General features: G+C 47.2%; 1 protein-coding gene across 1 annotated transcript in view; it reads right to left on the bottom strand.

The window, feature by feature from the left end:
- Nucleotides 1–8948: 8948 nt before the first annotated feature.
- The window catches only part of LOC146194711 (uncharacterized), a 166978-nt gene continuing 161143 nt past the window's right edge, over nt 8949–14783 (bottom strand). The window contains exon 9 of the mRNA XM_084596102.1: nt 8949–9288. Within this exon, the coding sequence (XP_084452228.1) occupies nt 9117–9288 (172 nt within the window). The 3' untranslated portion in view covers nt 8949–9116. The remainder of the gene's footprint in view (nt 9289–14783) is intronic.

Here is a 14783-nt window from a genome sequence, read left to right as displayed (position 1 = left end):
CGAAGTTGCGGCTCTAACCCCTCAGTATCTGTCGGAGCAGCATATATCGCCTTCTTCTCATTCGAACCTCTTTTCAGGCATGATAGCCGCGGATCTGCCAGATGACCAAGCCAAAGCTCTCTCCGACCTTTTGCTGTCGTACAGCGATATATTTGATTTCGGTGACCGACCATTGGGCCAAACATCCACTGTGACCCATCGAATCAATACGGGTGACGCCAACCCCATCCACAGACGGCCTTATCGTGTTTCCCTTACTGAGCGGCATGTTATACAGAAAGAAGTGGACAAGGTGCTGGCGCAAAATATTATTGAGCCTTGCTGCAGTCCCTGGGCGTCTCCTGTCGTATTGGTTAAAAAGAAAGACCAAAGTTGGAGATTTTGTGTCGACTATCGCCACCTTAATCAAATAACAAAGAAGGATGTTTACCCTCTTCCGCGAATTGATGACGCGCTTGACTGCTTGCATGGTGCCAGCTATTTTTCTTCTATCGACATGCGTTCAGGCTACTGGCAAATTGCTGTCGACGAACGGGATCGCGAGAAAACCGCATTTGTCACCCCCGACGGACTCTATCAATTCAAGGTGATGCCATTTGGACTCTGTAACGCTCCTGCGACATTCGAGCGCATGATGGACTCACTCCTCCGTGGCTTTAAATGGACAACATGTTTATGCTACCTGGATGACGTCGTCATTTTCTCTTCCACGTTCGCAACCCACCTTGATCGCCTTTCTACGGTCCTGGACGTTTTCCGCCGCGCCGGTCTTCAATTGAACGCCAAAAAATGCAGCTTCGGCCGGCGCCAAATCAAAGTCTTGGGTCATTTGGTTGACGCAAATGGTGTGCAGCCCGACCCTGACAAAGTTCGAGCCGTGCGCGACTTCCCTACCCCACGTAGCTGAAGTTACGTGCGAAGCTTCCTTGGCCTTTGTTCTTACTTCTGCCGCTTCATTCGGAACTTCGCAGACATCGCTCGCCCACTTACCTCTCTTCTGCAAAAAAACGTACCTTTCACATGGGGTTCTGACCAAGCCTATGCCTTCACGACACTTATTTCCGCGCTCACCACCCCACCTGTTCTGGCGCACTTCGATCCTTCTGCACCTACCGAACTGCGCACCGATGCTAGCGGACATGGTATTGGTGCTATCCTTGCCCAGTCCCAGCATGGTTCCTCCCGCGTCATTGCTTATGCTAGCCGCCTGCTTGCGTGCTCTGAGCGCAATTATTCAATCACAGAGCGGGAATGCCTTGCACTTGTTTGGGCGCTGACCAAATTCCGCCCTTATTTTTTTGGGCGGTCCTTCTGTGTAGTGACTGATCATCATGCTTTGTGTTGGCTGTCCTCACTTAAGGACCCCACTGGCCGCTTAGGTCGCTGGGCCTTACGAATACAAGAGTATGAATTTACTGTGGTGTACAAGTCCGGCCACTTGCACCAAGACGCTGACTGCTTGTCCCGCCATCCCGTAGATCCTCCCGATTTGTCCGACCATACTGCTGACGACTATGTTTTGTCCATCTCGGACTTTATCAATATCGGCTCCGAACAGCGTCGTGATCCTGCCCTGCAACCAATTATTGACCAGCTGCGCAACATTCCCGACTCTTCCGCCAGCATGTTTGTACTCCATAACGAGATATTATACAGACGCAATATGCGTCCAGATGGCGCGGACCTTTTACTGGTCGTTCCGGCTCATCTGCGCTCTAGTGTCCTCGCCCAACTTCACGACGTTCCTACAGCAGAACACTTGGGAGTCACACGCACTTATGACAGTGTGCGACGCAGATTTTTCTGGCCTGGTCTCTACCGTTCTGTCCGTCGCTACGTCGCCGCTTGTGAGCTGTGTCAGCGCCGTAAGATACCCTCGCTTCAACCTAGTGGGTCCTTGCAACCAATTCCAGTGCCGACAGAGCCGTTTTCTCGTGTGGGCCTCGATCTTCTTGGGCCTTTTCCGACATCGACTTTTGGAAACAATTGGATTGCTGTGGCGACTGATTATACCACCTAACCAGGGCTATCCCTACCAGCTGCGCCTCCGACGTTGCCGACTTTCTTCTGCATGATGTCATCTTGATTCATGGCGCTCCACGCCAACTGCTCACAGATCGTGGCCGCTGTTTCCTCTCTCAAGTGGTCCACGACCTTCTCCGCTCATGCGCTACTCGTCACCAGTTCACCACGGCCAACCACCCGCAAACGAATGGTCTTACTGAGCGCCTCAATCGCACTCTGACCAACATGCTGTCTATGTATGTGTCCGATCAGCATCGTGACTGGGATGTCTCCTTACCTTTCGTCACGTTCGCCTATAACTCCTCACGCCATGACACCGCCGTATATTCTCCCTTTTACCTACTCTTCGGCCGTGACCCTTTACTCCCATTCGACACCTTGCTGCCTCTTGACGACTCTTCCTGCAGCTACGCTTCGGATGCCATCGCCCGCGCTGATGCTGCCCGCCACATAGCTCGAGAGCGTCTTGGAGCGTCTCAGCGCTCTCAAAAACGTCGTTACGACCTTCATCACCGAGACGTTCACTACCCTCCTGGTTCCCTCGTACTTCTTTGGCACCCGGCACCCGCCGGCACTTTTGCCTCGTTACGTGGGCCCCTACTCCGTCTTGCGGCAAGTCACCGATGTGACCTATGAGATCGCTCCTCTACAGCCCAAGAATCCTTCCACAGCCCCTCATCCAGAACTCGTGCATGTCGCCCGTCTAAAACCATATCATTCGAGTTCTCCTGTGTAGGACGCATCGGGACGGTGCTTCTTCGGCGCGGGAGAAAACTGTTACGGAGCACAGTATATCGAGACGACGACGACGTGCTGATGTGAGGTAGTGAAGAAGACGACGCTCAAGCCTAGCTAACTTCGTTCTGTGGTGTGCGGTGTGTGGTGTGCGTCTAAGAGTGAACTTGCGTTTACCGCTGTGTTCTTTCCTTAACAATATTTTCTTTATTCATGAATTCCGAAACACGTATAAGTATGACTCTTTCAATTAATTTTACAATGTTTGATGTTAATGCAATTGGTCTAATATTAAGGGCACCGCCTTTATTCTTAAGTAAAGGAATTATTTTGGCAAGTTTCCATTCTGGGTGTATCCAAGCATGTTTGATGGAATAATCTACTAGCTCTAATAACGTCTGAGGTGACTCGTCAAAAAAGAATTTTTAACATTTTTGAAGTTACTTTATCAGGACCGGGAGCAGCGGCTGGTAATCTCATAACTATAGGAGAAAGCTCAGAAACGGAAATTTGAGGATCATAATTAACTGGTTCCATTGGCATTACAGATATCGAGCCCGAAGGAAGTGCAGACGAGAAACGCTTCTCCAGTCCTTTGGCAATTGTTTCAATTGTGTCTATTGCTTCATGTGGAGTCAAAATAAAGGAATGTAGATTTTGTGCTTGCGGAATCTTTTTCCGCGAGCGTAAAAAACCAAAAAGAGCAGTTCGATTGCCAGATTTAGAGAGGAAATCAAAATGCTTAGCATCATACTCGTCCTTCGCTTTTGCAACTGTACGTTTAAAAGTAGCTGCAATGAACTTGTAATCCTGCCAGTTTTTCGGGCACTGGTTGTGGAGAAGCTTTTTCCATGCCGCCTTTCTACGTCTGTAATCTCGGGAACAATCAGCATTCCACCAAACAGCTGAAGTATTCCCCTTTGAGCTCCGTACCAAGATCTCATACTTATTACGGCAATCCTAAATCACCGAGCATAAGCGTTTTGATTTTTGTTCTTCATCCGTATTAGTCAATGACTCAAGATTAGAGCGTAACGTTGACTGAAAGTTATTATAGTTGATAAATGACTTCAACTGAGAAGTCGCTGGAGTTACATAGTGTTTAACCTCAAACGCAATCGGTATGGTTCGTCAGCGTCTAGCAAAAAGGTCTCATCTTCTTCACAATGCCCCCTGAGTAAAGGGAGCCATCCTGGCGTCTTAAGGAATAAAGATACAATAGGATCGTACAACGGCTTAAGGCGCTGCACATGGACAGTCTCGCGGTCACGGCGTCGCACATCGGGACATGGCGTAAGCGGCTCAACCATGCAGTTCACTGGTGAAGTCTGCTCGACGACATGGTAAGGCCCATAATACTTGGAGATTAATTCTGTTGAGAGGCCAGGGCTGCCGGATGGAACTTATAGCCACACGAGTGAGCCAGGCTCGAAGTGTGGTGTATTCTTACGATCGCTGTCATGTCGATATTTTTGGCGCCACTGAGAGTCGGTTGTGAACATGCGGGCAATCTGGCCGCATTCTTCGGCATACTGTGCAGCTTCGGTCACTGTAGGACATTCTGATGCGTCAGGGTTGTAGGGACAGTATCAAGGGGAGCAGATGGATGGCGGCCGTAAAGCAACGCGAACAGAGAGAAACCCGTGCTAAATTGCGTAGCAGTGTTATACGCGTAGGTGATATAAGGAAGGACAATGTCCCAGTTCGTGTGGTTGGATACGACGTACGTCGCGAGCATGTCACCGACGGTGCGATTAAATCGTTCAGTAAGGCCGTCTGCGGGTGGTAGGCGGTGTAAGTCCGGTGAGAGATTTTGCACTGAGCGAGCAGAGCTTGAACGAAGTCGGAGAAGAAGGCACGGCCTCTGTCGCTGAGCAGTTCACGAGGAGCACCGTGGCGGAGAAGGAAGTTCTTCAAAAAGAAACCGGCCACATATCGGGCTGTTGCAACTGGGAGCGCGGTCGTTACTTCATATCGCCTCAGGTGGTCGACGGCAACCATGACCCAGCGATTTCTGTACGGAAGAGGGCCATAGAGGTCAATTCCAATGCAGTCGAAGGGTCTACGCGGGCATGTGAGAGGCTGTAACTACCAACCGAACGATGAGAGGCAGATTGGCGGCGTTGGCAAGTCAGGTACGATCGAACGTACCTGAGAACCGACATACCGCGCCAATAGTAGAAAAGACGGATTCGGCTGTACGTCTTAAAAACTCCGGCGTGATCGCACTGCAAATCGGTGTGAAAAGCTGTACATATTTGACTCCGTAAAGTGCGAGGAATTACGACAAGCCATTCCGTCCACTCGTGTTGTGGTTGCGCCGGTAAAGGAGGTTCTCCCGAATCTTATAGTGGGAAGCTTGACGGCGAAGGGCGCGTGAAGGGGTAATAGCTGATTGGTTGGAATGATAGCCAAATAGAGATGAGATTCATGGATCCTTCCTTTGTTCGGCAGGCATGTCACTGACGTCGATCGAAAACGCTTTGGAGTGTAAGACGAAGAGGCTGGCAAGGTCGGCTGAAAGCGGCGAGCAAGACAAAGCATCGGCGTCTTTATGTTTGCGACCAGATCAGTAAATAACACGAATATCGTATTCTTGCAGGCGAAGAGCCCACAGAGCCAAGCGGCCGGATGAGTCCTTGAGCGATAAAAGCCAGCATAGGGCATGATGGTCCGTGACTACATTAAAAGAACGGCCGTAAAGGTGAGGGCGACACTTTGTGAGTACCCAGAGAATGGCCAAGCACTCTTTTCGTTACAGAGCAGTTCGCTTCGGCTTTCGTGAGAGTACGGCTGGCGTAAGCGACTGCGTATTCACCGAAGCCAGAGGGGCGCTGAGCAAGCACAGCTCCAAGGCCGACACACCTACTCACGTCTGCGTGCACTTCGGTTGGCGCCTGAGTGTCAAAATGGCTCAGGATGGGTGGGGCTGTGAGGAGGCGGCGCAAGGTGTTGTAGGCATCGTGGCGACAGCGGGGCGACAATGGAGGAGACATTCCGTATAAAACGCCGAAAGTATAATTACAGGCCCAGAAAACTGCTTAGTTTCTTGATTGTAGTAAATTCGGAAACGTAGTCACAGATCGATTTTTGGCGGGATCAGTACGTATACCCTCCTTGGACACAACGTGGCCCAAAATGGTCAGCTCACGAGCAGCGAAACGACACTTCAAGTTGAGCGGCAGACCGGCGTTCTTCAAGACCTGCTTCAGGCGAGAGAGGTGGGTCGCAAAGTCCGGCGAAAACACCACGATGTGGTCGAGGTAACACAGGTCCGCCTTCCACTTCAGGTCACACATAATTGTATTCATCATACGCTCGAATGTAGCAGGAGTACTAAAGAGACCGAAGGGCATGACGGTAAATTCAAAGAGGCCATTGGGGGTGACAAATTCGGTTTTAGGGCGAGCTTCCGCAGCCATGAGCCCCTGCCAGTAACAGGATCGTAAATCGAGCGAAGAAAGGCGTTCAACACCTTGTAAACCGCCCAATGCATAACCTATACGCGGAAGAGGGTACACGTCTTTACTCATGATTTTGGTAGTCAACGCGGAAGCGAATAGAACCGTCATTTTTCCGCACTAGGACAACAGCGGAGGACCAGGGACTGTTAGAAGGCTCAATCACTTCATTCTGAAGCATTTTGTGAACTTGGCCTTCAATAACTCAGCGCTCGGTCGCGGACACTCGATAGGTGCGCTGACGCAGAGGAACATGAAACCGGTGTCAATGTGGTTGGCAACAGTTGATGTGCGGCTCAAAGCAGGCTGTTGCGAGTCGAATGAAGAACGGAACTGATGAAGAAGCGCGAGAAGTTCACAGCGTTGATGTTCAGGAAGACTGGCATCGATGGAGCGGAGGAAAACGTCGGCAGAAGACTGGTCCAGTGCAAGAACAGGTGGTGTGAGTGGAGCCAAGTCAGCGGGCGGTGAAGCGGGTGTTGCGTCGCCGAGAGAATAGAATCAATAATAATGAGCTGGATGTTGCCGAGGCATTCACTTTGACGCAGGGATACGGGAAATGAGAACAGTTTACAAAACCAGAGCGCGGTGAGGCCAGCTGACATAAAAAGTACGGCGTAAGGCAGACGATTGTTGCGGTTTAGAAGGATAGGCGATGGGACGAGAAGTACATCAGTACGGCAGGAAAAAGCACGAGCGGTGGGCACAAGAATGAAAGAGCACGCAGGTATATCAGTATCTTCGGCAACGAGCACTTTGTGAAAAGAAACGTCCGGCGACGGTTCGCCTAGCGCAAAAAAATCCATTTCGACATGAGCACAGTTGATCGCCGCATTATGACGCGGCAGAAAATTTCAACCCAAGATAGGATCATGAGAGCAGGAAGGCAAAACTACAAACTCTCTTGCGTACATAACTTCTTGAATGATGAATCGAGCTCTGCACACCACTACATAGGCTCTACAGGCTGGGCACTTGCCGTGCATAGCGAGAATCCCGAAACTGGTGTCGTCACTTTGCGCAATGAACGGCAAAGACTTGCAGCCATGCCAGAAACAGCAGCGCCGGTGTCGACCAGAGCCAGTACTACAATGCCCTCAACAGGAACTTCAAGTAGATTTGCAGAATATACGTGCGGCCTTTCACAGTTTGCTCGTTTATTTAATATTTAATTACCTATAAATATTTTCTATTGCTACTAGTACCATGTGGAAAAACTGGGGCCGGACCAGCTGAGGAATCAGGTGCACATATCACCGCCTGCAATCTAGTGTAGTCACAGTTGCGCACATGCTATTCAAATTTTAAGTAGTTTTGCAGAGATTTCCGCGGGCGGGTGCGCATTACGCACGCACGCACACACAAACAGATCCAATCAAATCTCATCATGTTGTGGTGACAAAACCATAGTGAACCGATAGACAGGCCTGCAAGTAAATTACGGCCTTTACTGGGCTCACGTGCCTCGCACAAGCAACTATAAGCACTTGGCAACAGCCATAGCAGCAGACGTTCTCGGTAGTGGTGAAAACACTGAATCACCAGTGCTCTGACCAGAGGACAATTCAAACCCAACGGGAAAGACTTTGACAAAGCCGCTAGATTGTAATAAATCTATCTGCAAGAACGTGGAAGCAGCGCCAGGCAGCAGTCACCTGAGATTTATATCAGTCGAGATAAAAATCGGTTCATGTCTGGCCGTAAAGAATGACATGAAGACCGCGACCGATGGTGACAAGTGCGAAAGAACAAAGAAATGAAAACTTCGCACCTATGCTTCAGTCTCAAATCATTGTCGCCCGATGCTGTACAAGGTTAAAATGCGGCGGAAATAGGCTCGTAGAAAAAAGGGAAACCCAAAAGCCTCTACCGATATTCTAAATAAGTCTTTAAGCTCACATATACATATTTCGCGGTCGCGCGCGTTGCCATTGCATTGATTTCATCAGGTATCACTGCACAACTCACTTTGTAGACAGACAACGAATAATCTTATGCCTCACCAAATAACAGCGAAGAAGGTTTTCACTCAGTTCCACAACGCTGACTCGGCATCCTGAGCCAGAGACGGTAACCTGGCACGTATTCTGAGGTGTGTAAGTTGTAGCGTCGTACGGGTCGGGGCGTTATTGCCTTCAATGGGTGACCGAGATAACAGTACGGCTTCGCCTCCGTGCTATAAGTGAGCGACAGCATGAGCTTGTCCTCGTCTGCTATTTGTAGCTTGGCAAAGATCGTTTAGTGGCTCCCTGCAGTAAAGCATTTGAATGGAGGTGTCCTAGTATTCTCCTTTAAGCAGTGTTACAGTCGAAGACGACGCAGGGTAGGCTGGTGTTTCATCCTTGTATTGGGCGTTACCGTACGTCCAAAGGATGTCCGCGATAATTTTGTTACACGCTCCGTATGTGCATTGCACGGCGAATGATATGCAGCTGTCTTCCTGTGGCTCTTGTTTGCAGTTGAAGAAAAAGACATTTATGGGGCGTACAAGATTGGTAATTCCAGAATTGTAGTTCTGTTGTCCCCTTGCCTTAAAACCTGCATTTACTTTCTGCGGATAGAATTAAAATATTTAGGTACCCACGTTGAGTAACTATTCAAATATTTAAATAAGTGTCTTGAGGTCCAATGGCTACCACCAACAACAGTTCACCTTGTTTGGGTCCATGAAGTTTACATCGAATCTTTTACTCGTAGGGTAAAAAACTGACTATAAATGGTATTTGTTTCAGATAGACATTTATTTTTCAGAATCGTTTAGATGTAGAGAGTGAATACAGGCATGGTGAGGAAATTGCGAAGCCAAATTTCAATTATTTGTAGTTTAGTAGCATTTCTACTGTGTGTGAACGTTATTGGACCTCTGTTTTTTGACAACATTCAAAACATCGAGCATTATGGATAGGGCGTTCCTGTGAGTGGAGACGGGGGTAGTTTCAAGCCTGGGTATCTTGTGGAATACGGGTAGCGGCACACCTTCTTTGCACAGCAATGTGGAAACTGGGCACTTGTGTCTTGAAACTCCCATTTGCAGTATTCATCAAGTGGTCCCATAGTTTCTTGGCAACTATGGAATATAAAAAAGAAAAACGTGAAAATGATATTATGACTATTGTAAAGCGAAGTAGAGGAAGGCCTCATTAGAAGAGCACAAAAAGTCAGAATGCTTGTGACTCATGATAGTCTGCTCAATTCTAGTCTCAGCTTTGCTTTCGCGCACAGTGGAAACTGACTACGAATTACCATGAATCGGTAAGAAAAAAAGAGTGGCATCTTCAAACTGATGTAGGACTATAATGTTTTATTTATTTAGGCCCTAGTCAACAGAAGAGGGGGAGATATACGGGCAACAGTTTTGTCAAGTTCATTAAATCCTATCTTCGATAACCTGAAATGCAGTAATCTATAAAGTACACGCACCTATCTAAATCCAAAAAATCTCATCATATTTTTATTGCCATCAATAAAGGAGGAGGGAAAGTAGAGGTATCACCGAGCGGCTTTACTTTCCTTCTCATTACGAGCGAATTCTTCTTGATACCAGGGAGAAAATCGCTGATTCCTAGTGCGTAATGCAAGATGCAAGGCTTTCTGTAACTGTTGTAACATGAAGTTGTCCTAACCCCTCCTAGCGTTGGTCACAGAGAGCTTTTTCAAATTAATGCGCGCGATTATTCACATGTGTGATGCCTGCGAATAGTGGCCGAACGCAGATTGATACCTTACATTTAGACGTTGACACAAAGTTTGAAAATGTAGCCGTGTTACGACGTTGAAACTGTTTTTAGAATACCAAAACTAGGTGAAGCTCTGAAAAATAATTCACCCGAAGGCAGCCAAGTGGCTGTTTTTCCTACAGAGGCCCTCGCCTGAAGTTGCAAGCAACGAGCTAATAAAGAAGCTACGAACACGGCGGATGGTAAAACATGCAATTTTAACTGATTTCTTGACTGACGTACAAAGCATTGGAACTCCTAAGGTGGCCTCAGGAAGGCATGTTTTATATGCCCATGCGCTGTTGACAAATTTGCTTAGCGGAGCATATGTGGTAATTAAGTGGTCACAATAAAGGTTGTTGAAATTACATAGCTCGTTATCGCTTCCTCTCAGTCGATTCAATTCTTTTAGTGCGTAGAACGTCTGTCCGCAATCACTGATTTTGCTGGAGGCGGTCAAACGCCTTCTATCTCCCTCTCTGTGAGCTTGAAGCACAGCGGAGACGATGGCGACGCCAAAAGACTAGGTTTTGTTCCGCCGCTTTGCGAGGCTGATACAATGGGAAGATGGAGCGGCCTCAGAGCAGCAGCCAATGAGAGAGCGCGGCGTTTTACATTGCAACGCCTCAGCTGTCAGCGAGTCACTGTCCAATGCACATATAAGAAAGGATTATTCTGTGCTGTCTCTCATGCTTCGCTCGTGCGCTCTGAGTGAGTGAGTGAGTGAGTGAGTGAGTGAGTGAGTGAGAAGACTTTATTTACACTGACATGGACCTCAGGACAGAGGCTCAGCAAGGGGGAATGTCTACTTGCCGGCTTTTCTGCGACGTGGACGCAGAGAAGGTCTTGCAGTAAGCCGCCTCCGCCAGGCATTGGACGATCTTTTGTTAATCCGCATTTGGCCTGCGGATGTAGGACCTCCCAGGTAACTTTATCTAGGGGATCAGTTTCTTTAGCTCCCGTAGAATCGGGGCATTGCCAGATTAGATGATTTTGACTCAGAGGTACGTTGCAGAGATTGCAAGTCTCTGGGTCCCCTGTCAGCTCATTATGCAGAGTAACATAAGAAAAGAAACGATTGGCCTGAATTTTTCGCCAGGCCTAGCATTTTGAGGGTATTAGGGACCTATCTGGTGGTGAATAGATTGTTCTGTTTAGTCTGGGAGTCTCAGAGAGCTCCTAGTAGGTGATGAGGGGGTTTTTGTCTCCGGGTACTGGGGTCTCTATGGCCTCTCGGGGGTATACATTTCGATCGAGGCGATTGGCAGCCTCATTGCCTAGCAGAAGCCCCTCGTGAGCAGGAACCAAGATGACTGAAATCTCCCGGTTTCCCAGGTATTATGCCTTCCCATAGCTAAAGTCTCTGTCGACCAGTTGGGGGCATGCCTAAAGCTCTTTTGAATGACATTCTGATCATTTTCGCTAACTTCTCTACACCAGGATTGAGATTGACAAAGGGGGTGGCATAAGCTATCCTGCTGATTACAAAGGCAAAAAACAGTTTTATTAGGCAGTGTTCTCTGTGACCTTTGTTCCTGAGAGAAGTTCGCCTGAATATCTCCGTTACCTTGTCGACATACGTCTGAAACTTTTTCAGGATGGTGGTGGTTTTTCTATTCTGCTGCAGGAAATACCCCAGGATCCTAATGGTGCTGACTCTCGGTACCTTGCTCCCCCTCACGCCAGTCCCCTCTGAGCCTTCATATACACGCGGCGCTTCCTATAGGCTCCCAAAGCAACGCTCGACGGCGCTGCTGCTCCTGACGGGAAGCACCATCTATGTCAGAAAAATAGAAACTGGGAATATTCGGGCCACACCAGCCCCGCATTCTCCTTGCACTGCCGCATTCCTGCTTTCTTCCGAGCATGTGCAGAGTTCTTGCGCTGCATCTGCGGCGCGTCCCAGAGTACCGTCAGTGGCGTGGCTGGTGAAACATCTGCCTGCTTGACTTGTATTTTCCATAAATCGAACTTGAATAAACTGGAAACATTCGTTCACAATGCTTACTCTCTGAAGCAGAGACCCTATGTGCGTTTCGGAAGGCAACGATCACATTGCAAATGCCGCTTTATTTGTGTTTGCAATTTTAAACGATAGCTTATACCGCTAGTTTGCTCGAAAAGCCGCCGAAGTAGTAGTGGCCGCACCACGTGTCGGAAATATTTAGTCGAGGGCTCCGTAAATAAATTGTATCATTGTATACAATGACACAATTTTTTTTTTGCTTCGAGTGAATGATTGATTTACAGGCGATGAGGAGTTTATGAAATCAGTGTAGTTAATTAATGAATGAGATAAATAAAAGAGATGAAAAAATGAAAACGTGCCGGTGTTCAAAGGTCTTAAAATGCTCAGAAATAAACGCGAATGCTTCATGATTCCAATAAAAATTTCACGCAAATTTGAAAATGTGTTACTGACAAACTATTCAATTAATAGAAAAAAATGAAAGATACATTAAAAGGCGTCAAACTGTTAACAATCAAAAGCCAGTGTTTGCCGATGCTAAGTACCGGTGTATGAAATCAACATTAAATAACAACGAACAAATAAAAATAAACTAAAAACGAATCAAAAGTGTAAAACATCCTCCTTGTGTGTGTGCAACGCTATCGCGTCATACCCTTAACGGTGGAGCTTAATTCTCCGATAATTTGGTTGGACGGTTGGTTTGGTTTATGGGCTTTGTAGTGCCAAAGAGTTCTCGCGCTACGAGAAATGGCGGAATGGAGGGCTCGAGAAGTTTCGACCACCTGGGTTTTTTTACCGTGCATCGACGTCGCACAGCACACTGGCCCTTTTGTTTTCTTTTGTCCTGCATCGAAAATCTATTCTTTTTAGTATATGCTCGCAATACTGAACGCTAAGCAGTACGTACGAAGCGAAGCACTCAGTTGCGAACTCGATCGACGTTCTGGGCTGTTGAATATGAGGATCACGCTTCATTTGTTTTTATATGGCGTCCTTGTATAAGTAAACGTGGTCTCTTTGGGATAAAACTTAACTGCGTGGTGGATACAGTTTTCTGTGGAAGTACTTTCTATCAACTGAAAAAGCTTTGTAGGTGACAGACACGCGTTCTACATTCGCTTAAATATTCCCCACGGTATTGTTCATTAGGAAGCGGCACGCTTAGTCTCTGGAAAGGTAGGCTAGATTCGAAGCTAGGCTGGGAAGCTAGCTCTGAAGAAGCTTGTCTGATCTATTTAGATTCTCACGTCATGTTTGGACTTGAATTTAGTGAGATTATGGGCTATACTGCAGCACAACTGGCTGTGAAAACGCAGGGTTCGGTGCCAAAGGAGCCCAACAAGTGTACGCGATGCACATGCGTAGAGAGCTAGAGCACAAACACATGCGCAACGATGTGAAGAAAATTTAGAACACTTTTTAGTGATTTATGTTCTTTTGTATCCACTGCATGAGGATTGGACAGGAAGTCTAACAAGGTAATCATTCGCTGAGGAAATTTTGGGAAGTTAACTGCACCATTCATAGAGCGATAAAAGTAAATGCTAGCTCACATTTGCTTATTCATAGCAGGCATGGTCGTCCCATGAAAAGAAAGATTTTTTTTTTTTTTGAGGCGGAAGATGGCCTTGCAAAGCTGGACATTACACTTATTTAAAAACGAAGTTGCGGTGTGCTTAACTTAAATTGGGCAGCTTTCACGCTCTGAACGAACCGTTAGCCTTCCGCCTCTCATCTCACCTTTCTTAAAAGGCAATGAGACCACCATTCTTTAACGGATACTTATACTGAATCAAATATTTTTTATCTTTTCGTCCAAAGGCTTCCAGTGATACAGAGCGCGCGTGCCAAGCGCCACTATTTTCTTTGGGCCATTTCTGCCATCGCGAAACATCCTATTTTACACCGGTGACGAAGAAGCACACCAATAGGGGATAGTGGATATGGTGCTCGGCTGCAACCCAAAGGGCGCGGTTTCGATCCCAGTAACGGCGGTTGCTGCATTTAGATTTAGTCGAAATGCCAGACGACCGTGAAATGTGCGTTATCAACGCACGTTGCAGAACTCTAGGTGGGCGAAATTTCCGAAACGCCCTACTAGGGCATTTTGCATAGCCAGAGATGCTTCCGGACGTTAAAACCTACAAACCAGTTTTATGCTTACGCGCTGCCAGCTTCACTGTAATCAACCGCACCCGCGTCCTCATGGCTTAGGTGCCATCGTGCATGAATCATGTTCTGAGATAATATGCCAGGGTCGTTCGCTGTCTTACCGTGGTAACATGCAAAGAGCCACCGCATTTGTAGAATTATTAAAGTTGCACTAAAAGCCACACGTGCAAGAAAAACTGGGCTGCACGATGTAAATACAACAGGTTAATGATTGCGTTAGATGCAAATAGGGTAATACCTGTAAAACTCTAATCCAGAGTAATACATTCACTAAGGGCAGATAAATAGAAGTATTCGCGAAAGAACAGGCCCTTACAGTTCGAAGAAAAATGTTACACAATAATGCAAAGCTGCAAGTTTCGGTGGGGCACGGGCGTATAACGCGAAATCAGTTTTTTTTTTTGCACAGTTAAGATTTGTGAAAATGTAAGTAATGTCACCAAATGAAGAAACGTATTATTAGTGTACTGACAAGAAGGTTCATCAGTGTTAACTGTTACGGATGCCAGGCATCATTGTCATAAAGGTAAAGTTCGGTTAATATAAAGAGAAAATGATTGAGATGTATGTGTAGCAGGGGCGAGCATTATGGTTTTATCATAGTGCATCGGCCGCACAAGGTGATAACAGCATGTCGGTTTTAAAAGTAAATCTGGTATTTTTGATGGCTCTTTAGAAAATGTCACTGAGTTTCTAGACGCG

This window comes from Amblyomma maculatum, chromosome 3 (assembly GCF_055883805.1).
Source record: "Amblyomma maculatum isolate TAMU_Amacu chromosome 3, ASM5588380v1, whole genome shotgun sequence".
Lineage (NCBI taxonomy): Eukaryota > Metazoa > Arthropoda > Arachnida > Ixodida > Ixodidae > Amblyomma > Amblyomma maculatum.
This window is presented reverse-complemented; position numbering and strand designations above follow the sequence as displayed.